Source organism: Dermacentor albipictus, chromosome 9 (assembly GCF_038994185.2).
Source record: "Dermacentor albipictus isolate Rhodes 1998 colony chromosome 9, USDA_Dalb.pri_finalv2, whole genome shotgun sequence".
NCBI lineage: Eukaryota > Metazoa > Arthropoda > Arachnida > Ixodida > Ixodidae > Dermacentor > Dermacentor albipictus.
The window spans coordinates 42,014,996-42,041,331 of record NC_091829.1 but is presented as its reverse complement, the minus strand read 5'-3'; the positions used below and the strand labels follow the sequence as shown (position 1 = coordinate 42,041,331).

Here is a 26,336-nt window from a genome sequence, read left to right as displayed (position 1 = left end):
CATTTCCTTATGAGTTGTACTGGCTTGTGCATAACTTTAAGTGAAGGTCTGGCACATTTTCACTTTGGTCATTTTCCCCACATTTAACATTTTAGTGTACGCCTTGCCAGCAGCGTTGTCAATGGCCACCCTCTGCTCTAGAACTAATAAGTGCGAGTTTCACACTGCTGTCAAAAGTGTAAAACAATGGAAGCATGCTTGCTGCTGTAGGCAGTTTACTAACGTGCCCAAAGACTGTTGCTTTTTCTGCTCCATGCTGCATGGGCAAAGACCTCGCTCTTTAGCCAGCAGCTTTTAGTGAAACTCTACCAGTTTGCGCTGGAATTCCTGCTTGCGTTTTATTGTTTTGAGCCATTTGTTCTACTATGCCAAACCTATTGTGCTTTGAATAACTTAACAGACACCTGATGGCTCCTCAGTAGCTCCTGTTAAAAACTTCTTAGAGACTGTGACACATGATGACAACTCCTTTAAGGCAGAACCCATTTATGAAGTCTCGTAGTACTGCCTTATCTCAAAAGAGTTCACAATTGCCCATTTAACAGTTGTATAATAAAAAGGCTAATCAGTGCACTTTTCTGAAGTAGAAAAGTAGTGATCACAAGCTATCTAAAACGTTTATCTTCCTTTAAACCAAGCTGAAACATACTAATACTTAATCTCTGGTCACTTGCCATTAAGTCATGTGCTACAGTCAACTCGCGACAATTCACTCTTGAATGAATTGGAATTCCGGCCAGCTTTGAATTCTGGCCAGCCTTGAAACTGGTCATTCATCGTCATTCATCATTGTCTCCAATGTATTTTTATGCTGTTTGAAAAAGGCAAATAGTCAAAACATACCCATGTTTGATTCTCAGGCTCCTTTGAATCTTGATGGAGACCACCAAGAAGCCTTCACATTGGCCATGTTAGGTGCCACCACAAGATGGCGCCACTCACCTGACCTAAGTGGTCTGGTTGCTGGGATTGGGTCGTATATCTGTTCACGGATAATTCTGCTTTGGGGCATATTCAGCGTTGGACAATTAGAAACTTCTGTTATTTTGAACAGAAATCTTTATTCCTCTAGAAGTCTGAATTAACGCGAGTCGACTGCATAATTTATCACCGCTACGTGTAGCTGCACTTAGAAATTTATAAATACCGATTAGTAAAAAAACTACCTGACTGTTCTGCTGTTGTAGAAATGTTTTGTGTGTGTGTTCTCATGAAAAATATTTCTCTTGTAATGCTTTGTCTCAAAAGTACGAGTCCTTCCTTTTACAGGCAGGAAAGGGCTGGATTTTTTCTCACTCAACCACCCCCCAACGTAATGAGCTAATATGCCAGTATCTCCTCAAGAAGTAAGCAAAGATAAGACCACCTTGCATTCTGTTTCCTTGACTGTGCCGCACTCTCCTGCGGCGTCGTTCAGGGATTGATGTCTCTGTGTCGTCGTAGCCTGTTTACTTGCTGTTACTGCTAGCTTGCTTCACGACTTCGCACTGAACAAATTTTGTTTAAATGCCAGGAGCGTGCACTTTGCTTTTGTTGTGTGCACCGCATGATAATGTACTACCGCTTAAGCAACCTAGTTGCATTCTCTGCGGTTTGTGATGACCTCGATGTTCTGTTGTCTCTCTCCCTCAGGGTCACCGTGCCGGGCGCTCCTTTTGACATGAAACTACACATTGTGTACTTGATCAATGATGTCTTGCACCACTGGTAAATTAGCCAGTTCTTTGGATTCCCCTTTCGTTTCGTTAATCGCAAACTCGACCGCCTTCCTCTTTCTTTTGCCTGAACTCTTTAAAAAAAAAAACTGTTCTCTTTTTTTCGGTTGTGCTGTGGCATGCGCAGGAAAAATGTCATGCTCCTGGACCTCTTTTGCAGCGTGCGGAAGAACGCTGATGGGTTGAAGCAGTCGTTGGACAAAGTTGTCGTCCCAATCTTTTGCACGACCAGCATTGGCGTTGACGAGGAGAAAGGCCAGAAGCTTGCCAAAGTGAGAGCTCTCTGCCTAAACTGCTTAAACTCGCCGGCACACGTTACGTTGTGCTGAAGTAAAAAATCGCAACACATTTTAACATACGTAACTCCTGAATGCAATTCCTAGAATTGTGTATAGGAACCATGCTCGAATCATTACAAAAAAAAAAAAAAAACCACACACGTTGTGCGAAGCTGCAGTAATGAAATTGTTTGGTTATTTAGCTGTCACAATTCCCATTACAGCTCTTCTGCTGAAGTTCAGTATGGCTTCATGACAAGGCACTTTGCATTTCTGTGCTTAGTAACTGTACTGTTTGAATTTTGTATTTAACCCTTTAACTGCCAAGCCTGAACTGTACTCGTCTAGTTACGTGTATCAGTAATGCCAAAGGCAAGCAGTGTTTGTCTGGGCCACAGCTTCTGCTTTGCTTACTGGAGATGAGTCACTGTCGTCAACGTGGTTTATGTCATGTATTCAAAGTTAAGCACTTGAACATATCCTTTATGTTTTTGGTTACCTTCACTGTCTAAAGTTCAAATAACTATGCTAAATCCTTACGCTTGTGATGAGGGAAAGTGACTTTTTCAAAGTAGGTGTTTTTAATTTGTTTTTTCCAGCTGAGTATAAAGGGTAGACCATCATTAGATATAATGTGCAATAATATGTAGTCACTAAAAAAAATATACCCATAATATTTATACATTATTTAACGAAAGAACCTGGAAGTTAAAGGGTTAAAACTTAACTGTCATGAATCCTTTGTGCAGCTAAAATACATAAAAGTGTGATGGATATATCTTCTAATGGTAGAGTGTTGATGCATACATTAACTGCATGCAGGAAAAAATGGCCAGTACATCTAGCAAAGCTGTGTGCGTGCTTCAGGGGCTGTTTATATAATTGCATGTATAATCGACATGTATAAGCACAAGCTTTATGGGCTTTCCCTGTTGTAACCTCTGATGACATTGGAAGTATTCCTACATAAATAAATATCTCTTAAAAAATCAATTTTGGTATTTTATTATCCCGAAACTGTACAGTGGGCTGTGAGGGATGCCTTAGTTGAGCGCTTTGAATTACTTTTAGCCATCTGGGCTTCTTAAATGTGCATTGGATGCTTGGTAACCCTGCGCTGTGTGCTCAATAAAGAACTCAGGTGATCAAAATTCATCTGGAGCCATCCACTGCGGCATTTTTCGGAGCCCACGAATCGCTTTAGGACATTAGTTTCCACCATGTAACTTGACTTAGTGCCACTGTACTATACCTTGGACAGTGTTGCAGTTTTACCAATGCTGACTAGATACCAGTACACTGACTGTATGCTTACCTACCCTTGTTAAGCATGCCTGTTCGATATTGCTTGTGCGCTGTACGTGCGCCGGAGAAGAACAGTAACGGGGCGTTCAAGTGGCTCTTCATTTTTCACACCCCCTCTTTGTCTTTTTCTATGCCATGGTTACAGATAACTAAAGCAGCCACACTTTTTTGGTAGTAAGTCTGCCCTGGGCCTTTAGCAAGTTGTTTTGCAATCAGCCCCCTTTTCTCACGATGTTTATTTGCAAAAAAATGATTGTGCTTCGCAATTCATTGTCTTATTTTACTCGCTAAATAAGGCCGTAGCTTAGTTTTTTCATTATGCCTGTTGCTCCAACGCTGGAGAGAGCTAGAAGTTAAATCCCCCGCCGTCAATCATTGCATATCAGTCTCTTCGACAAACGTTGCGCTCATTCACTTGAGTGCCATGCACCATGAATGGTGACAGCTTTGGTCACCCATGTGCTGGCTTCAACGCTTTCAGCGAAAACTGTACATTTTGAAGATTAAGGTCACAACCCTTTATCATTCATTGTCTATTCATTGCCATTTGCTCCGGCCAGCTTTCCTATACTGTGATATTCGTTACCGCACTTGTCACCATGCATAATTTATTCGAAGTTTCAGACAGTTCTACTATCTTCACCCTTTTAGAGGTGCCATGGTTTATGATTAACTTCATAAGACTACTGTTTTTGTAGCAGTCTTGTGTAGTTTCAAGGTGCCTGTGCTACACTAGCTGATGCCATTTTTTTATCTCTGTCTCATCGGGTTGTGACCCTTGAACCCGTTGATATGCTCGGCGTAAGTAAGTTGTTGCATCATCACTTCTTTTGTGTGTGGTTTACAGAGTCGGAGACAAATACAGGTTTTTAAGGACACAGGCGCATTTTGTACCAGCCACACAGAAACCATAACTGCAGAGATAGCTTTGAGTTTCGATCAGTGTCATCAGCAACAAACAGTTCGACTTTAGAAAGAAGCATACTATGGCTGTATAGCTTGTTTGGTTTCATAAATGCAGCGCTATATCTGGCATAGGCTAGATACTGTGTAGTTTTATACTATCGTGCAGACCAACACAACTGGTTAGGTTCTTGGATAGGCCAAAATGCAGTTTCAGTAATCGTTAACCTGCACATTTGTCTACGAGTTTCTCAATGGGCAATGGCTTGGCTGCTTTGAAAGTTTCCTGGGATAATTTATCAACTGGTTTGCAGGTTTGTTATCTTTTGCAAAGTAAAACATTGCTGCGCAGTTACTTTCAGTAACAGTGGCTCATTCTCAGTGACTCGCTTCATTTTTTAAGAAAGCTAAACAGTGACTGCTTTATTGTTGAGTCATGCCAACTCTATATTTCCCTTTTACAGTTGCTGAAGCTTTGGGAGACCAACAACTACTTTCCAGCGTTGATTCTTGAGGTAGGCACATTGCAGTATTAGCATGGCGCTACCTTGAAAGCAAGAAGCGTAAACTTTTATTTTCAAATTAACAAGATTTGAGTAGGCTTTTCTTTTTTTCTGCCCTCATCGGTGGTTTGTACAAAATAAAGGCTGGCCTTTACATTCTTAGAAGCTGTTCAGTAGAGTGAGTGAAGGTTCATTTTTATTTTTATTTATTTATTTATTTATTACATTCCTACATTCACCCCAAAGCATTACAGTAGAGGGGGGTGGCAGCTACGTAGCGCCAAAGAAAAAAAACGAAACAAGCAATCCCGCGTTACATTCAACACTCGACAGCAGCAAAAAAGATGACCTTATTTGCACGTAAATAATGCAACCATGAACACGAGAAAGGGCTTTTGGTCTCCCGTAAGAAGAAAACAAATATATTACAATTATAATCGAACTCGTTTATAATGACCTCGATAGCTTCGCAAAAAAGTGATCATTGTATCAGTGGTTTGATTATATATGGGGCTCACCCTTCAAAACATTCAAAATTAATGACACTGAAGCTGGTGTCAGCAGTTACAATTTGACACCATTTTGGTTAGAAAATGATAGTTTCAGTATCTTCATTTTTGTTCCCAGCACTTGCCCGCATCCAGTTGCAAGCTTACGTTAAAAACGTCATCTAAAAAACTAAATGTGGCCTCGTTGCTCTTTACACTAGGGCCCTGTTGGTTCTGATTACCTGCTATTTCGAAAGTGTGAGCTCAGCGAGGGCATTCCTTTTTTTTCAAGAGTTTGTGCTATATCTTACAATCAGCGGGACACGATCAGATTCTGCATACGATAGCAAACATCCTAGTTTGCTGGAACTGGAAACTACTGCTGCATGCTGGCATTTTGCTAAGGTCTTGGCCATTACAGCTGCAGCATCAGCCATGCAGGCCGAGTGCTGCTACCTGGCAAAAGTATATCACGCTAGGCTGAAAAAGTATGAAGCTTGAAAGGTAGAATGCCATTGTGAACGTTTATCAGTAACTGCTGTGCTTTGGAACTGTTCTTACCCTTTACCACGACCGAGCTTTAAGTTCGTTATAACAGCATGGTCGCTTCTGAAAATGTTCGCTATATTTGGACACAACTTCAGTAAGCAGGGTAAGAAAACCATGAATGCAGTGAGATGTCATTAAACCGATAAATTGTTATACCTGGAATCGTTATAAGTGAGTTCAACTGCATAATGCGAAATTATGCCGCAATGAAATGGGAAACAACACATAAAAGTGAATGCCCACAGGGCTTTATTCATCATTATTGCCAACTGTTACTGCAAAATAAAGTGAAAGGATGAGCACAGGCACAGTTTACTCACTGCTGACGTCATTGTCACTGTAGACGAGAATAGTGTCGTCCTCCATGCCACCTAGGTTACTGAACAGGCAGCAACCTGTGTCCATGAAGCAATCCCATGAAGCAATTGAGCATGGCAAAGCCTCTCGCGCACAGTGCGGTGATCTATCTCACGACTTCAAAGAATTTGAAGCGCCCGAAAAAACTAGCACTATATTCATATCACAAATTTGAATATAATGTGAGGTGCATTCAGTGGTAGAAAGTTCTTAAAAAAAAAAAAAGAAGCTCCCATTATATTCATGCAAATATGGTAAATTTGGCTCACTAGCTACCTAAGTTATCTGATGTTCATTGTCCATTATTATACTGAGCATTGCTTGAATAGATGTGTAAGAAGAAAGCATGGTGACATTTTGTCTGTCCATGTGCTTGCATGATCTGCAAAAGTAAATAGGCTCAGCAGTGTAGTTACGTTTACACTCACATCTAAGAGAAGTCTTCACGTTTCTCCGTAGCAACTCAAGAACCCGGCCATTTCGTTGGCAAACTATCAAGTAAGTGGACCCAGGTTTTCCTTCTCGTGTCGTTGGTTTACGTGGTGCTAACAAGAACAATTTTCTTGGTGTGGCTGCCTGCATGCTAAAGCTTTCATGCGTATTAAACATTCAACATTTTTCTAATTATATGTTTTAGTGTGTCATGGGCTCATAGTCTTTGTTACATTACAATGACACTGGAGATGTAGATGCTGGTGGCAGAATCAGGTTGCAAAGCGCTCTACCAAAATCAGTGGAACTTTTATTGTAATACGTGTCAAAACTCTACCCATCTGCATGACTGAAGGTGTTGACAGCAATGTCATCGTCACAAGCAGTGTGTCGAAAGGAAGAATGCACGGGTTCAGTTCAGGTTTGGGATCGGCACGCTCCGATTTCGTCCCGGTTCAGTTACGGTTCGGAGAAATAAATATTTATTACAGTTGCAACCAGTTGCAAACCAGTTAAGCATAGTAAACTTTATCCTGCCCTATGGTGAAATGCTGTGAAGTGCTGCAGACTTTTCCGCAAGGAGCGTGTGCAGGATTTGTCTGGAGGTGGAAAAAATAGGCTTTCTGGCACATGGGTGACAAAATGTTTTTTCTATTCTTTTTTTTTAATTGGAATATCAATGTCGTTGTATGTTGTACAGCTGTAGCAGCCATAGAAAAAGAGTCATTTTAGACTGTCGGCACACGGTGCAGTGCCTTGACGCGTCCTCTGTTTTTTCGACATTTCCTTTTGTTGTCATCCGTACTGAGTACGGGGGAAACAGAAATTTATAGGGATGTTTGAGTAGCAAAATTTTGGAATCAAATCGAATAGGAGTATTCGAGAAAAACAACCACCCAGTATTGAATAGAATATAGAATATTTCCGGTTTATAAAATAAGTAAAATGAAAAAAATTTCAGGAGCCTGCTCAGCAACAGGAGGCTTGTTTACATAATTTGAATAACATACACCGTGATATAGTACAATCACATCTAGTGCACGCTGACACTGAAGGTAATTAAAAAAGGAACAGGTGGTCCCAAATGAGTGTAGTAGAAGGTATAGGGTTCATTCAAAGAAAAAACCATAGTAGTGTGCCGTTCATAATCTTCCAGGACTCGCATGATCAAATTTGCCAAGTAATATATTTATTTGTCTAGATGAAAACAGTGAATTGATAGGCTGTCTAATACCCGCCATGGTTGCTTAGTGGCTATGGTGTTGGGCTGCTGAGCACGAGTTCACGGGATGGAATCCCGGCCACGGCGGCCGCATTTCGATGGGGGCGAAATGCGAAAACATCCGTGTACTTAGATGTAGGTGCTCGTCAAAGAACCCCAGGTGGTCCAAATTTACGGAGTCCCCACTACGGCGTGCCTCATAATCAGAAAGTTGTTTTGGCACGTAAAACCCCATGATTTTTTAATAGGCTGTCTAAGACGAGGCATGCTTACTACAAAACATGCCAGAGGGCCTGGCTATATTTTACCTTTGTCACAAGAGGGAGAGTGAAAATTTCCACAGCATACACTACTCGCATGACACCAATGCCTTGCGCTGCTAGTGAGGCTGCCACCCTTATTTCCTTCCAAAGCCCCTCCAGCGTGTTGCAGAGGCAAGCATAGACGCAGCTCGCAATGCGAGCAGCACTAGAGAAACAAGGAGGGGGTAGAAGAGTCTAGCGACGCGTTTAGGTTGGTCGTAGGTGTTCTATGGCGCGGCACTGTCTTAGCGGTGGCTGCTTGTGCTGTCAGCACTGCTACTGTATATGGCTTCAGTGCTAGCCTGACACTGTTAAGGCGTATGTAAAGCCAGCATGTGTGGTATGTATGCGCATGGGCAGGGAGCTTGCATTGGCCTTGAAGATGCAGCTTAGATCTGGCTGTTGAGATGCCGACAACGCGAACAGCGGCTGCATGCTGGGCCCTATTTCTTTGTACACTCGTTCAAAGCACGATGTGCACCATTTGGATAAACTTTGCGTGTTTCTGCTATCTCTGCAATTTTAGTGATAGTGTTGTTGAAGATGAGCTATCGGAAAGCAGCCGGGGCACCTTGATAAGAATGAGTAACAATGCTTTCCTCAACAACGTGCAGTTTATGAATGGATTGCACAGATATAAATGAATTATATACGTATCGAAGACAGAGATAGTTAGAATGCCTGTGTCTTTGGTGGAGTGGGTTTAGCTTCCATGCCTTTACAGCAACCTAGTTGCCTAAATTTTCTTTTGCTTCGAGCAATTACTACTGGATTGGTGGTGAGCAAGCTGTGACAAAGCGCCGGGATCGCATGGTATTACAGTCAAGCCTCGATATATTGAACACGGATATATCGAATTATCGCATGTATCGAACACTTTTTATATCATCTGGAAAATCGCATGCATTTAATGTTTCTTATTTTGAACAAGGTCGGACATAAAATGGATATATCTAACTCTGCCACCCCAGACAACATGCGCTCTGTTGATAGGCGGCGAGCTTTCCCGCAACACCCTCCAAGATAGCGGTGTCACAATGGCCGTTCTCAACTGCTGCACGCATCGTTCATGCCCAGGGTGCCATTTGAACATAGTAGCGTACGCACGCAATGGTTTGGCCAGTTCGACAACATCGACGACGCGTTGCATTTGTTGCACTGACTCCTCCTCAGTGCTGTGCTCTGCGCCTGCCACGCCTTGCGAGGAATGGCGGTTTGCGCCCGCAGAGACACGCAACAGCGCACGCTCACTGGGCTCACTTGGCTGTCGCCACTTCATACTTCGTTATTGACAGTGTTTCTGAATGCTTCGATTGACGGACATGGAGATCTCAGCTGAAGTAGTGGCCAAATGAAGACACTGCCGAGGTTGATCCTGCAAGTGCTGATGTTGCCCCGCTCCCGCCTTCATCTGAGACTGTAGCCGCTTTGGCCCTTCTACACAGCTACTGCGGCGCGATAGAAGGCACTGGCCTGATGCTTGCGGATCGTTTAGACTATGTTGAGGACGCCGTAGTTAAGCATGCGACTGCCAATAAGCAGGCTACACTGCTGCAGTACTTTTAGCCAATGAAATGGATACTTTGTGTGAAGCTTCAAGTGTGTATTTACTGCGCCACGATTGGTTCATTTATTGATTTGTACAAGTTTGTGATGCGGTTTTTTACGTGACTTTATATATGGAATTCTGGCTACATTGAACTGTTTCACGATTACCATGCTGTTCGATGTATCAAGGTTTGTCTGTACATAGATTACAACGCCGGCCTTCTACTCTGTAGGGAAGAAAGAAGCCAGCAAGTGACATTTCATTCAGTTTACTGCTCTTTTAAAAAATTTTTAATAAAAGCAGGTGTGAACGTTGATGCTTCTGAACCATGAACAAGGGCAGCTTCTGCTAAACACCGTGATTATATATATTACGCAACTGCACATTTTGCAGAGTTTTGCACTGACTAGATGCAAACAAAAAAGTCCAAATCATGTATATTGTGCCCAGAAAATGATTTGCAGAAATTGAAAAGCTTTGTACTCTGCTTGGAGGTGCCAAACGTGCGTTGAACCACGGCACGTAACAAAAGCAGAATTAACATGCTGTTTTACAATGGCAGTTACCGCTTGCTAAGAAGGTGACAACATTCATTAACGACTGCAGTGTTACGGTTACCATAAGTCATGCAGCTAAACTCATTGATATCCTTCCTCAAGGATATCGTCCTTTCTGCTCTCCATGTTTATCTACGTTATCTAGTTTAGTAACAAGTTGACATAAAGGCCAAATGTAGAGCACCACCAGAAATGTTGATTCCGCGGAGCTCCAGAAATAAATTTTCGGCTGATATATATATCACCCTATATTACCAGCACATACCCATCGTCTATCCCCATTCTTGCACATAATGCATGAGTCGTAACAATCTGATAGTATAGTGTGCCAACTAAAGTAGTAGTCATTTGGACAACCGTGCAAACTATTGAGCACTCATTGTCACCTTATATGCTTGAATCGTCTCATGCCAAAGCAGTAATCATTTCTTTTTTTGGTTCAGGTTTGGTTTAGGCTCAGGCATGTTCTAAAAATATTGGAATTGTGATTCGGGTACTGTTTCTGGTTCAGATTTGGTTTAACACCCCAATTCAGAGATTAAGGCAGAAAAAAATTAATTAAAATTTATGATTTTTGATGCGAATGTAAAATTTTTTAAGCACTTGCGTCTTGAGATTTCAGTGCACCTTAGAATGAACATACGGTCACACGACGCTGCCTCAAGTGTGGTTGGTTTTGTCTCCAGTAGTTTGCTAATACGCGCTAATGGTAATGTGTAGATGCAAGACTGCAACATCCTATTTACAGTAAACTCTGATTATAACGAAGTGAATGGAACGGTGAAAAAAGTTCAATGTAAGCAGTAATTCGATAAAAGTGGCTACTCCATAAAAGCTAAAAAAGTAGAGGTGAAATAGCACAACTCTGCAGAAGTGTAATACAGATGTCATGCTGTGCATCTTCAATTGTGATTGAGCCAGATCAGGATTGAATTCTTCAGTCGCGATTGGCTCCTTTGTGCAAACTGTGTGAGGGAACCGTCTTGGTTCGGTTGACTTTGGGCACGCAGAAGGGTGTGTAGTAACATTTGTCGGTTCCGTTGTGCGCTAATTTCACAGTGCCGCGGCCACTACAGCTGTTTGCTACTTGCTTGTCACTTGCTTATTACTTGCTTGCTACTGATGACGCGCGGCAGCAGCAGCATGAAGGAAGAAGGTGCACCGCTGAAGAGGATTGCTCAGTGTGAATAAGCTGCCTGAGTAAGACCAGATGCAGTGACATCCTTTTATCTTGCTGCCCAAGCCAGCGAGTGAGGGCAGGTGAGGAGGTCCGGGGCTTATCCGGACCTCTCTGCTGGTGGAGTGGAGTCATGTGGTTGTGCTCGTGCTCGTGCCATTTCCGCGGAAACGAGCACGCAAGTGTCTGAGAGCTGCCGACCGTGCCTTTTGTTTTCTGTGTTTTTTGTTTTGACCTGCGCTGGCAGCATGGCATTTGCTCTTGATCACTGTGCATGATCGAAGTGATTGTACATCCAGTGATAGTGGCAATCGGGGTGCTGTGCAGTGTGCTTGGCACATTCAAAAGAACAAACTGAGAGGGCACGTGGTGAGGGAAGGTGCGTGCGGCAAGGAGGAGAGGCCAGGAGAGGATGAATGTTGCTACCTTTAGTCTATTTCACGGGGCTTTGGTGCGAAAGGTGCTGAGCACTGCCGTGAATGGGCACCCGCTTGCTGCTGATAACATACGGTCGCAGCATAGAGGAAAAAGGTACGCAGATGGCGCGATGGCACAGCTGGCAATGGAGAGGGTCGCTCGCTCGCTTATACCCCTGTCAAGCGGGCAAGTTAAGTGCACTTACGGGGAGTGCACTTCGGTACCTTGAGTCACACTTTAGGCAACGCGCTTCTTAACGGGAAAACAGAGTGCACTCGCAGTAAAAAAAAAAAAAAATGGCGATAGACTAAGAGCACGTTTTTAAAGATGTAAATTAACAAGTGAAAGCTGCTAAAAAGCTATTGTTTTAAGTAGAATTATATATAAAACAAACTTCATCTATTTGTCTCAACAAAAAACGAAGAAGTTCTCATTATAAGTGTGTTGCAAGTCAATGCTGGCCAAGACGAATGCCTAGCCAATCCAAAACAACATGGCGGCTTGCGGCAGTTGATCCTGCTCATGATTCTGCTAGAACAGAATATGAGCGAGTATATATGAGCAAAGACAGTGAGTTCGATATTTAGCTACAGTGCAAAATGCCACGCACACGGCTCAAAGCACGACTGGCGTGGTCAGCACGCTTTCACACCAAAATAAACACGAACTGAATGAGCATGGCGGCGCCGCAGTGCCGCGTCATTCTGGCGCCGTTAGTTTCGTACATGATAAATTCGTTTCTTTATTGCGCTGTTTCGCTTCTCGCTAAACACAAATTATATTGTTAAAAGCTGCTTAATAACTGAAATGAACTTTTGTGTCCTTTTTCTATGCATTACATTTTGCGTCGTTGATAGCGTTGGTGGCGAGGCTAGGCACTCCTTCAAACCGTTAGGTTTACTCGGCTACGTTAGGCTACGTACTCAGCCAGCAAAGTGCGTTCCGTGAACTCCGACTTGAGTGCACTCACCTGAGAGTACACTCTGCTGCGACGTTAAGATTTGGGAAAGTGCACTTAAAAACCGAGTGCACTCGCCTTAAGTGCACTTAACTTGCCCACTTGACAGGGGTATTACTTAGCGTGAAACGCTTCGCTCGGTGCTAAAGGCGCTGGCGGTCGCCATGAGTGTGCAAGCGCCCCTTGACAGTTCACTCTAAGCAAACCAGCTTATTGATATGTTTTCAAGTACTCCAGTTTCAAATGCAGGCATTTGTGTCGGGACTGGGAGATGCCGTATAGACTCGTGTATAAGGGCCGCACTCTTTTTCTCACAATTTCGACGAGGTGCTTACACAGAACTGAACCTTTGTGCCAGCACAGCCGGTGACTTGTGGACACTCCGGATGTACTATTGCATCAGAGGTCAACGCACAGCTCTCGCCATCTAGCAGCTGCACGCAGAAGTGCACACTGTACAAAAATTCACCAATGCCCGTGCACAGCATCGGGGCACCGAACACAATTGTGTCTCCATTGGAATTTTTTGTTCCCCAAATTTTGAGCTGCCAAATTTGGGTGCAGCCCTTGCATGGGTGCAGTCGTTGCATGAGTCTATACGCCAATTCAAAATTAAGTGACCTCGTTATAATTAGGGTTTATTGTATTTGGACATGTAGGTTGTCCACAAATACAGTCGCTGACTGATAATTCGGACAGCTCCACGTCACCGCCACTGGCCCTGTAGGCTTAATTTATAACGACGAGCGAAATTTCAGACGCCTTACAGTGCACCGTGCAGTAATTTGGACTCCGGCTGCACGACCGCATGCCAATTTGGCCACTGAGCTGAACAGAAACGCTAGATTTACTTTGGTTCTGATGCATCCCCAGCATGGTTGTCGGCCACGTCGCTGACGTCTCCTCATAACTGAAACTAGCGAAGCCTAGTCAATCTAGTAGCTGCCAACTACGCCCAAATTGAAGGGGAAGCCAAGCCAAGCCGCCTTCAAGTTTGAATCGTTGATCGGTGACTCTACTTGTGTTATGTCCTTTCTCTGTATGCACGTGTGCATTTTGTGCATGCTGTTACACTGTGCACAGGTAAACAACTTGCTGTGGCTCATTTGCTATTGCTTTCCGCTCTATCCAGGCTAGCCTCATAACGGAGCATGCGGCAGTCATCACATCAGTGACGAGCGCTGTCCAGGCCAAGTACACGCAGCTACAAAAGCAGCATCAAGACTTTGTGGCACACTTGACGTCGCGGCTGCAGACATTACAGTTTGGGGTGAGTCAAGTTGGTGAAGGAATTTGTACTCATTGATGCTGAACGATTTACACTGCATTTTCCCCCCCCTTTTTTTTGTTTCTGGTGTGACGTAGCTTCGTTGCATGCTGTTGTGCCTTATACATCCTAATATGCAGGAACATTGATTTTTTGGTGAGTTGGTATGGATGTATGGTGAAATGAGGGTAGTGCAACAAATAAGCAAAAAGAATAGACACCATTTGTGGGGTCTATTTTTCTTTGTGCTCGTTTGTCGCGCTGCCCTCATTTCACCATAAATGGTTATGCACTTTCTACTCGAACAATGCAGGGGCCATCGCTTGTTTTCCTGTCAGAGTGCTGAGAAATTGGGGTCTAATTGTTTGTTAGACCACAAAGGTTTGTTAGCGACGTAAGCATTGCTCCAGTTCCTGCTTAAACTGGAATCATCTCCCTTAAATTGAAGCTTTCTTTGCCTACCTCTTATGGGTTTCGCATGTCATCATCATGGTCTCCTATTTGCTGTTCTGTGTTTTCGCAGATGTGAAACAGAATCAGAAGCTTGCTACTTGTAACGAAGCAGCAAGCTTCTGATTCTTTATCTGCTCCAGGAAACTGAAATGGAAAATTCTGTCAAATTTAGCCAGACTATTTGGTGCAGGGTAACATGTGTGGAAGCTCAGCTCTTGTAGCTTTCTCTTTCTTGTCACCGAAAGTCGTCTGCAAGCACAGAGCCCAAGACAGTTCGTATAACTGGCTGTTGCGAGTAAAGTGCCGCGCTCGCCCTGTTGGTGCAGATGCTGCCCCCCACAATGGCAGCGCAGGCAGGCCTGTCCGGCGTTGCCGCCCTGCCGACACCTGGCATGCTGCCACAGGCGGCGCTGGCGACGGCAGCTGGCCAGGCGTTGCCGCCAACAGCGAGCTTGGCACCGCCTGCGTCTGTCAGCGCCCCTGGTCCTCAAGTGGCAAGCGGCGTTGCCGCCACGCCAGCTACGAGCGCTGCCGGCCAGCAGCCTCCGCAGCAGCAGCAGCAGCAGCTTGCAGGGCCGGAACAGGTGAGCTGGGCGGTATTGGACTCACTATAGTACTCGATTTCACACTTTGCAGGCAACGTTGGGAAACCTAGGGAAGTGCAGTTTAACCCCCACAATGACAAAATCGGCGGGTGAAGCAGCAAAATTATTGCTTTCTTGGGGATTTCGTTGTTGCGAAATAAGATGGCACGAACAGAGAATGCATTGCAGAACGAAGTTTTATTGTGAAAATTCCATTACCTTCCGGAGCCTTGCCTGAGGCTATAGAACCACATTGCCATCACAAACTGCGCCCCATGCATGACTGATAATGTTCAGGGATGCGATCACTTTGGCGGTATTTCGCGTAACTCTGCACTGGGCATGTGGATGTCTATGAGCAACAGCATTGATAGGGTAACTCACAAGATTTCATGTAACTTATCACCGGATGCATTCTCTTCGATGGGTGACGGCGTTGATGTGATCACTTTTCTAAGATTCCGAACAGGTCGGCCTCTGCAAGCAATATCGTTGCTCCAGTATGTGCTGCTACCTATAGACGCCGATGTGTCCCATGCCATAGTATGCAATTTCTTGTGAAAATTATCATATCCCCTAAAGTGATTGACCACCCCATCCTGCAAACCTACGTCCAGTGACACCGAAACCAGCATTATTGAACCAGGGGGATGCGCATTCTCAGATCTCAATAATGACCAGAGGTGTGTCAGCCTACCTCAATGATACATGTATTTCTTGGTTTTTGCTTGACTTAGTTTTCTGCCGCAGATCATGCATTGCACATGGTATGCAAAAAAACTGTTGTCATATGTCATTAGTGGCTGACAGCAATGGCGGCTGTGCTCACTGTGCCATTTGAAATAGGCAATGATGATGACATCCATAATGTGCTTCTGGTGCTAGCAATCGCTTCCCACACTTTGCCCTTTCTTGTAATAAAAAATCCAGCAGCCTCGCAAACATGCTGCGGCACTATTTTATAGAGTTTAAGTGGAGAAAATGCATTTGAGCACTTTTTGTACCGTTAGTGTTACACAGATTTCGGCAAACTTTGTTGATGCAGGATTGAAATTTAGGGATGTTTCGTTGTTGAGAGATACAAAACGCATTGAATCCTATGGCCGTTTGTTTGGGGATATGAAAATATTTTGTTGTGGTGAGAATTTCATTGTCTGTCTTTTGTTATTAAGGGGCTTGGCTAAACAAGTGAAACCTTGTTACTACGAACACCACATTAACAAACTTTTCAGATTGTAAAGAATTTTTCAGAAATCCCCTGCTGACTTCTTATAGTTTTCAATGTAAAAATATTTCAATACTGCAAACTTCAGTATACCGAACCTTTCAGAATAACGATTGTTGTGCAGTTTCCCTGTGATGTTAACAACTCAGTACTACAAACTAATATTCTGAAATCTGGGGATTCTTAGATTTCTGTGTATCCTTCACGGCAGCCGAAACAGTAGGGTAGGAGATAACAAGGCGCACAGAGCGAACGTCAGGGTGCATGTTTTCGGAAAACCTGAGATGGCACCCGAGAAAAAAAGAATGCGGGTGAGCAGAGACAACGACGCATCAGGTTTTGCGAACGCATGCTCCGCTCAGAAAAGTGTCGCCCAGCTACGGAGGCGCATCTCTTCCTTCTTTCGGCGCAAGCCTTTCTTTTGCGCTTCTTTCTGCGGCGATACTAGCTGCGTGCACGGTGAAATGTAACCTCCGTAGTCACAGGGACGCCACACGATCGCACTTTCCAGATGACGTAGTTTCGTTGACGTAGTTCAGGTGTTCGCCTCGAGCGAGACGGTTGTGGTGTCCAAGGCAAGAAATGGGAAAAACAAGGAAAAAGCAAATAACATTGCGCTTTAAAGGCGACACGGAGCTACCTTTTTGTTGGTAGTTTTCTTGGTGTCAGCATCTGTTCTGCAATCACTCTTATATGGTGCTTCGGTGGTGCATGGTGGTGGAATTTATGGAAAATAGCAACAGCATGTGCCAAGAGCCAACAGCGACATTTTCGTGGATGGCCCACACGGGGACAACTTGTGAACTGATGGGTCAATGGGAGGAATCGTTAATCTTGGTGCTTTCACTATAAGGATCTTTCAGAATAAGGAACAATTTACCGTGGTCCCCTGAAGTTCGTTATACCGAGATTTCACTGTAGTATGGTCACAGAAGTCTCGCTTCACACATTTTACAGTGTGGTTGCTTTTGGTCTGCAAAGCTTTATATGAAATAACTACTCTGCATAATACGCATGCAACTTGCGAATGTATTTGAAGTTGTACATTATGTGTACACCTTTGGGCTTCCAGTATGCAACATGCTCTGTTTGGTCGTGAGCGCAAATGGTAAGCTGTGGGTGCTGATTGCAGAAACTTGTCATTCCGTTCGTTTGGTGGTAAATAAATTCATATCTGCACACATTCCATTTAATAAGTACTTCCTGTTTTACTGCATAAAAGTGTGAGACTTAGTGCTACATTGAATTACCGTATTTACTCGCATAATGATTGCACTTTTTTGTCAGAAAAATTGATGCAAAATCAGGGGTGTGATCATTACGCAGGTTAAATTTCCCGCGAAAAGAAAAAAAAAATTTTTCGTCCCGCGTTTGCTGCGGGCCACCAAAACAAAAATTGAGGCCGGCGGAGCTAGCCGAACGTGCCGAACACAATTTTTTCTTCTTCTCATGAGTACATTACGTGCCTTGAAACAGTTTCTTCCGTATCAGTAATGAATAATAACGTTAATATCGGCAAGTTTGCGGCAATAACATAGCCCTGTCCACTTTGAGGGGACAGAAACAGATGGGCACGCTTAGCTGCCAGTGGCATAGAAATACATGGCCGGCATTCTGCGGAAACTGTGGCATCTGTCTTCACTACTATCCTAATACGGCACGTTTCTGCTAAGGGTGGGTGAATATCTTAGCTGTGTTACAAGCGTCGGCGTATGAATAGGGTACACTTTTAAGGTATCAGTGTAAACGTGGCTACTGTCTTGCCGCTCGCGATTTGTTGAGTGCCCACAAGTGCAGATGAGAAGAATCGAAAGGCGCCTTTTTTATTGTTATTGACAATCATTATAAAGCCTACGCATAATAACGGCAAGTTTGGTTGCAGCTTTTTTGTCATAGACGTGCGGAAAGTGATGAAAGTAATGAAATGAGGCATCTACTTAAGAATGTTTGGTGCGTGCAGACCGCTCGGTTTGCCTTGAAGAGTCGTTCGCGTAGCATTCGACAGATGGTAAGCGTGATCAATATAAGCTAGACTTGGCACACGACGTATCGCTGCGGCAAGTTCGGGGTGCGATCATTTCACGGGAAATAATAAAAAAAAAATCGAATTTTGACAACAAAATTCTAGGGTGCGATCATTACGCGAGTGTGATCATTATTTGAGTAAATACGGTACATGATTCATATCTACCCTATGTACTCGCGTAAGAGCCATCTTTTATTTCTCTGTCTTGTAGAGATGCGGCCTTTACACTAGAATGGGCCATTGTGGGCTGCTTTTTCGGCCTTGTGTTGTACCCTTGAACTCTTTGGGCAAGAAGAGCTATTGTTTTTGTTTTCATAGCGCATATATTTCTTCACGCAAGCATGCCATGCAACTGGTGCCCGTCTACAGCCCTCACTACTGCCGCTGTCACAGCTGCTGATATTTGGTTCGGCAGCACAATCATGGATACAGCCTTCCTCAGTGCCCTTCGTGGCATTAGATACGACTGTGCCCTCAAAGCTTTTTCATGAAGATTTCCGAGGACCATGCAAGCCATGCACTCGGAATACAAGAGCGCGCACAGGAGCTGTGACGCTCACTTCAGTCTTTGAATTCTTTATTGATACGAAAGCATGAAATGGCCCATTGAGCGAAAAAGCCAGCGGCGTCTGTAGCAGTGAAACTTCCCAGTGACTGTGACACCACATCACTCGCGCACCTCGTGCACTTGTCATGCTGGCCCATGCTTGCTGGCTTGGGCCTTGACGTAGCAGAGCGAGCAAGAGGGTACACCTGCTGCCGCGGTACTGCGCGAGGGAAGAGGGCATTGATGCGACACCGCGTCACCCTCGCTCTCGGAAGCATGTGTTATTTGTGCATTCCTTGTCCGCACAAGCTCTCACCTGCGTTTTAAGTGTGCCTCAGTAAGGCCAAATCAAAATGCACCAAGCATCTCAACTTGCTCGCTTGCCCTTCTCATAACTCGGAAGGACCGCTCAGTGGCGTTCAATTGGACATTGATGCTTTTGCATTCAAAACTCGTCAAAAGTACTTAGGTGTCCTCGGAATATTTTCTTTTTCACTTTTATTTTGTTATTATTGTTATTTATTTCAATTGTAAGAGCCTTAACAGCCATGTAAGAGCCCAACCCCAAACTTGGTGGTGCGGCAATTACATGAATGTGGCCCTTATTTGAGTAAGTACGATATATCTCTCCTTCATATGTGACCTACTATTTTGTGATCGAGAGCAGTGAGACAGGTCTCTCTAGCCTTCATAGGTTTGCCTGCAATGTATGAAGGAGAGTAAAGTAGTGTTCATACTAGAGGTCTCAAACATGCAGCCTCTGGCTTTGCAAGGCCCTATACCTGTGTGGCCACATTTGCCATCTGTTATTTCCTGAAGCACCTTTTCAGCCCTTGTGGGGAGCCATATGCAGTGTGTGTCGCCTTGTACATTGCAAGCTTAAAGGGACACTAAAAGTAAACAATAAATCAGTTTAGACTAATAAGGCATTGTTTGAGAACCCTGCAGGCAGTCATTTCAAAAAGATAGTTTGAATATTAGATGAGAAAATGAAGGTCCAAGTATAAGTATTTGAATTTCGCGCCAAAACCCTAGTGCCGATACGTCAGCGTGACGTCAGGGACTCCAAAGTATGTTTTCGCATTTGCGCCGCGTTGGCTGAATAAAGGTTCCCGAAACTTGCCATGTTTAATATTTGGTTCCTTTAGAACACAATGTAGTCAATCTGTACCGCTATATATAATTAGTAGGCCCTAGAAAATGCCATCAAAATCCAAGACGTCACAGCCCCCAGGTGCGGGAACTTAAGTAGGCGTCGCCACCCGTATTTCGTTCTTGCGCTTTTTCTGGCTTACCAAACGTCCTATCGTTGTAAGAGTGGTGTTTTTGGTGTTGTAGAACAGTAATTTACTGATGCAGAAGAAACAATTTTTACACTTTAGTGTCCCTTTAAGGAACAAGCTTTACCTATTACACTGGCTTATTTACTGTGGTATTTTGCTTATGAGCCTCGGCTTGCAAGAGTTCAATTCCCAGCGTCGGCAATCGAATTTTAAAATGGGTGAAATGGAAGAAATTTTCTGGAGGTATAGAATCATCAAAGTCTATTGAGAATTATAGCTGTCTAGGCTAGAGGCTTGGGCATGTTGGTAATTCATGATAACACAAGCACAGTGTGAAAGCTAGGAAAATATAAAAAAAAAACACATGGCTCGAAAGTCAGTGCGGTGTGTTTTTCTATTTTGGTTGTAAGTCAGCGCCGTGGGTGTCCTTCTAGCTTGTGCCCGTCAGTTGCGCTGCGCTTTTGTCACAATATTGAGAATTATTTGTAACTAAACTTATGTGAAGGAAACTGGGAATGAAAAAGGTATTAAGAGTGATTTCTTAGGTACTTACAGAATTTCTTGTGGTCTCTGCAAGAAACTGTAGTCAGAGAGAGCATTACAAATAGATGAGAGTTGCGTTCATAAATTTCGTACTGTTGATACCATAACTTTGGAACAGGTGTACGCAGCAGAAATCAAAATAAGTGAACACCCCTCCAGTTCCTGCGGAATATAAAAATTTTGTTCTAAATAGTACCGTGGAACACCCCTACGACAGCAAAACAAAAAAAAAAAAGAATGTCAGCGTCCATCAGTGAAGTTTGTTAAAGCACAAGCAGTAATTAGCTTTCTGCATATCAAGGGACACAATGCCAAGGAGATTCGTGCCAATCTGGTGGCGGTGTATGGTGACAAATGTTCCAGCTTATTAACACCATTGTGAAATGTGGCACAGGGGATTTCAATGTGTCGAACAAGCCAAGACGATGAAGAACGAAGCGGTGGAACGTTGCTAGATAGTGAACCACAAGTTAATCCACAAGTAGAGGCTGTAGTGCTTACTGAGCAGAGGATAACGTTTGAACAAACGGTGCAGCCTGTCAACGTGAATGCAAGCTCAGATTACTCTCCCACTCGAGTGTCATCGCCTAATCTTCTGTTCCTTCCTGTCAGTAATGTAAACATTATGAAACACCCTCGTATTGCACGAGAAAAGTGTGCCTTCATAGTCAGAGGTATTCTTTGTGGGGTCTTGCAGGAAGCCACAAGCCAAGACTCTGCCATCACTGGATCGGAGGCTGGCGGCGGTGGTGGTGGCAGCAGCGGCAACGGCAATGGCGAAGAGGAGTCACAGTCGTCGGAGGTGCAAGCAAGCAATAGCGTCCAAGAAATGGAACCTCAGCTGGCACAGGGCCATGGTCCAAACATGGGCCCGGCCTCCCTGCCTGACGACAGTATTGGCGGTGGACTTCCTCCTCTGCAGCAACAGCATCCGCAGCAACAGCATCCGCAGGGGCCAATGTCGATGAACGCAGACAGCGTTCCACCACACATGATGTCCGATCAGATGCCACCGAGAGACATGAGGCCAGGTTGCAACAGTTTTATACCTTTGACCGCCAGGTGTTTCAAGCGTTTTGGTACCACTGTGTGTTGGCGGTTAGTCGAAAGTGTAACAAACTCAATTTCTGTTAGAGTAATCTATCAGCAGGTTTTAAATTCAAATGCTGCCATATACGCTGGAATATAGGTCGGCCTCTGACTTTGACTTGTTCAGATGACGGATCACTATCTGCTAAAGAATGTTACAGTTGAACTCACTTATAACGATACCAGTTTAAAATATATCTCGGTTATATTAACAATGAGATGCTGCTGCACCGTTGACTTTTGTATGTTTTCCATGATGAAATAACCTGCTTACTACAATGCCCCGACGCTGCATTATCAATTATAATGATAAAGTCTAATGATAATGATAAAGTGTAAAGTGTAATAATGATAATGATAAAGTGTCGGAGCCCAAAGGTAGTGAAATGCGAAATCCTTGAAAAGAAAAAAAAAGCGAGAAATTCAAGCCGTTGCACGATGGGCTGCTGTTCCAACAGCCGCCTCGCACTCATTTTCTAGCCATCTCCACACGGCTCTCTCCCGTCGCCCTTCTACCCCTCCGAACATGAATGGGCGGTGCCCATAGCTCTACGCCGCCCCACCCTCGGAAACACAAATGGACTGCGCCAACTGCGCCGTTAGCAGATTGCTCGCATGTTGCTCGCTGGCTCCTCATTAAGTGCAGTTCAGTGAACAGCTTAATTGCTCGCATTCATTTTTGTTAATTGTGCCGAAGTTGTTCCTGGCCACGCACTTTCTCAACTTCGCTTGGCTCACCACCGAAACAGAACATGGCTGATCCACCTGCTCATCATCGGCAATGCACATCATTGCCGGTGAAAAGAAAGTGCACGTCTAAGATTTGGAAATTAAGTGCTTCTAACTGATGAGACGATCATTGCGAACATACTTGTATCGGATAGCGACGGCAACAATGGCAGCGATGACGCGGTAGGGCAGGCTGTCTCAACATTGTCCTCACAGGAGGACAACGTTGAGACAGCCTGCCCAGCACAAGGCCCCGCGCGATTCAGTCCCTTTGGGGCTTTGTTTTCGCTAGGAACCTTCTGCTGCACTATGTGGAGCGTTCGGATGCCTTGGCGAAGGATGTTGGCAAGCTTCGCGTAAAGCATGTATCGCTGACAGACATAGGCTTTTCTCGTGCAAGCCAGGGACAAGTACGTGGTGAGATGCTTGTGCGACCTCTCCTCAGTGTTTCTTCTGGATTTCTGAAGCTGACAGGCTGCTGCGGCAGCCTTCTCGCAATTTTTAAAAGGCCCCTGTTGGGGCCACCAAAGTTTCGCCGCGGTGGTGCTCGCATATCGCTTGCTATCCGTGACACCTCTCTGTAGTTATAGCAGCGCCATTCTTTAACGCCGACAGCCGTGGCTTGTTACATGTGATAGGAGCACCTAGGAAGCAGTTAAATGAGTGAACACAATCAGCAGCCGGGCGGAGGAAGGTGGCGGGGAGGGGCACTGGCCTCCCTGCCTATATAGTTTTCTCATATCAGCTCTGCCATCCCCCTATTTTGATTTTTTCATGCAACCTGGTTATAACAATTATTGGTTATAACAATGGAATTTTCATGGCACTTGAATATTGTTATAAGTGGGTTCGACTGTATATAATACGAGGGGCTACTTTAGCTGTGTTCTTTTTGGGAGGGGGGGGGGAGAAAGATCTTTACCTATATTTCCATTTATACAATATTTATTTGTGTTGTGTTGTCGAAGATATTACATAGTTTCTTTTTATCATAAAATTCAGACAAATTAAGATATGCTAATGCTAATAATGATTTTAAAGTAGTTCTGACATGATGTTTTCAACTTTTCATTTTCTGCATTAAATGAAGGTCTAAAACCTCGCAACCCTAGAAAAATACTGGCAAGCTTCAGAGCACTGTAAATAATCCAATGCAGTTGGCACTTGTTACGAGTGAGAATCCAGTGGGAAGGACCCCTTATATCTGAAGTCCATTCTGTTCAAAATTAGGGCCGCAATATGTTGTGAAATGGTGAAGCGCTCCTTCATGCCATACTTTTCTTTGTGCACACTTCTCTTTGCCATTATTCCTTCAACAAACATCTAACATTGCCTTCATCCACATAGCATCACTGCGTCAATGTCTCGCAACGTGCTCTTACATCAACTGCTTTTTTTTCATTCCCGCGCAGCTTGTGTATGGTGCAGTACAGTGAAATCCCTATAATTTGAAATCTCCTAATTTAATTGATGGATAATTCTAACTGCTCTGTATTCCTGGCAAAGCCCTATGTATATGAATAGAGAAAAACTCCCGCCAAATTTGGACCTGCCCTCCCTCCTTGTGCTTGCTTGACCACATTACTGTGCACTCGCCTACACCCCTCTCCCAGTGCACGCTTGATCCCATCATCTCCAACATTTGGTTTGCGAGACCGTGGCATGCATCATCCTTCTTGGCTCACCCTCGCATGTTTTCCCTCACACCTACAGCAAACGGCGTGCAAGGCGCATCTTATCGCACTTGAACTTTATACAGAACCTGCTGATGGAGGAAAGATAAAGAATTTTTCTATGTGAGCCCAGTGACGATGCTACACAGCACAGATGATTGGCACTCTTTTCAACTCTGCTTTATTCAAATAAATTTCTGGTCCCATGGGAGTTTGATTTAAGGAGATCCTACTGTACATAAACAAACATTGCTTGACAATAAACGCTGCATGTGGGGTCAATAAAGACAGGTTGAGAGAAATATGCCTTGCATTTAGTTTTATACCAGTTGACTGCTTCACAGAGATTCCAGACGTGTGTGTTGGATCTGCGCAATTTTCTTATTGAAAAAGTGGCAGTATCTGCTGTGGGAGTTTGCTGTTGCTATCACACTAAAGATTTTCAGAGCCAGAGGAATCGCTGAAGTCTGATGATTCCTTGTTCCTCTTTTGAATGCAGGAGGCATGAACCACGGTTACGGAGGCCCCATGCACTATTCAGGTGGGGGTCCCATGGGAATAGGTGGGGGTCCCATGGGAGGAGGAGGGGGTCCCATGGGCGGAGGAGGTGGTCCCATGGGAGGAGGAGGGGGTCCCATGGGAGGAGGTGGGGGTCCCATGGGAGGAGGTGGGCCTCCGTACATGGGCAATGGACCTCCACCGCCAATGTCGCATTTTGGGCCCCAGCCGCCGCCCCACTATGGCATGCCACCTGGCTACAACCACCCGCCACCACCTAGCTATATGCACCACGGAGGCCCTCCACATGGGCAGTACGGCGGCATGCCACCTCGGGGGATGCACAGTGAGTGTTTCCATTTGAGTCTTTGCCACTCAGTGAAGAGATACTGGATAGTTCTAGGTTGTCCGTAAGTGTTCGTAGTGTTTTCTGAATACTGGGTAGTGATGCCTAGTGACGCCAAGTGTAGCCAGAGAGCCCGCAAAGCTAGTACTGCAGACCTCTACCATATTCTACTTATCTGCTGATGTAAAGCGTTCGTCGCGTAATGGCCATTAATGTGCGGTCCTCCTACGATTTTCCTTTGATGCGAACATTTACGCAACACAAAAAGGTTTCAAATGCATGGTAGTTGAACCAAGCATCACAAGATGCCACTACCGACCTTTCTACGGCGTCTATGGTTCCGTTAATCTGTAAGCAGCAAGATATTTACGGATAGGCTAAAACTTTAATGTGACTCTATATTGTATTTCATAGTTCATATGAAGCATGCAATGCTTACGAGGCTATGCATGTAGTGCGGTCATAGAAACCCCACTTCGCATGTTTCACAGTGCCATGGTTTTCTATGTACGGCTCTTTCTACAGATTAACCACATGGCATATACAACTTTTTAGTGTAAGGTTGCATAAGATCACGAATTATTTGTGCATCTTCGTACTTTTACGCGACATACTATGTTTTGGTCGTGAGCTCATGCAGCGCACTGTTACCGTTGGTCACAGAAACAAGTTGCTCTGCTTGTTCGGTTTTAAATATGTTCTGATCTGCAACGCCTTCTACGTGAAAAATATGTCATATATTGGTGCATAAAATTGCGAATTGCAATGTTAGGTCGAATTGCATGATGCATATGTCTATCTTTTTCATATGTGGTGCTATATTTTTGGTTGTGAATGCAAACACTGAGTGAACTCTCTAGCCTTTATAGTGTACCCTGCTATGTATGAAATGGACTATACGGTCAAACATTGATACAACAAACATGGATAAAACGAATTGTCCGTTAAGACACGGTAAATCTAAAATTTGGCTGGCCATGCTTTATCTCAGTGAGTTTTCTACTGCTATAATGGAATGAAAAATTCGCAACCTCGGGCAATAATTGGTACAATGAACTGTATGTATTTTTGCTTGCAGCTCGATGTATGTAATCTGGTAGCAAAAATGTCAAATACCCAGTGACAAACATGAAATGGCACATTCAGGACGCACAGGCCCATGTTGAACTGTGGCTTTTGGCTTTACTGGCTTGCGGCCTGCAGCCTACATGCCAACATGTTGATCCCACATATCACAATGATCACATGGTCGTATGTTATCCATGTCACGAAGCTTGCTCTCATAATTTAAAGCTGTTCACATGCCACATATCGTCATGGCAGGTTGCCGAAGGGCCGTCCTGCCGTTCATCCTGTGTGTT

At 44.2% G+C, this 26,336-nt stretch overlaps 1 protein-coding gene across 4 annotated transcripts in view; it reads left to right on the top strand.

Annotated features, from left to right (window-relative positions):
* LOC139049714 (calcium homeostasis endoplasmic reticulum protein-like) overlaps nt 1–26,336 on the top strand; it is a 63,331-nt gene that overhangs the window by 15,755 nt on the left and 21,240 nt on the right. For 3 of the 4 annotated variants that reach the window (XM_070525460.1, XM_070525458.1, XM_070525461.1), the window contains 10 exons: nt 1,270–1,346; nt 1,633–1,707; nt 1,843–1,987; nt 4,666–4,716; nt 6,558–6,596; nt 13,845–13,982; nt 14,759–15,016; nt 21,338–21,671; nt 24,631–24,672; nt 24,757–24,975. In XM_070525460.1, the coding sequence (XP_070381561.1) occupies nt 1,270–1,346; nt 1,633–1,707; nt 1,843–1,987; nt 4,666–4,716; nt 6,558–6,596; nt 13,845–13,982; nt 14,759–15,016; nt 21,338–21,671; nt 24,631–24,672; nt 24,757–24,975 (1,378 nt within the window). The remainder of the gene's footprint in view (nt 1–1,269; nt 1,347–1,632; nt 1,708–1,842; nt 1,988–4,665; nt 4,717–6,557; nt 6,597–13,844; nt 13,983–14,758; nt 15,017–21,337; nt 21,672–24,630; nt 24,673–24,756; nt 24,976–26,336) is intronic. The other variant, XM_070525459.1, reaches the window with a different exon arrangement.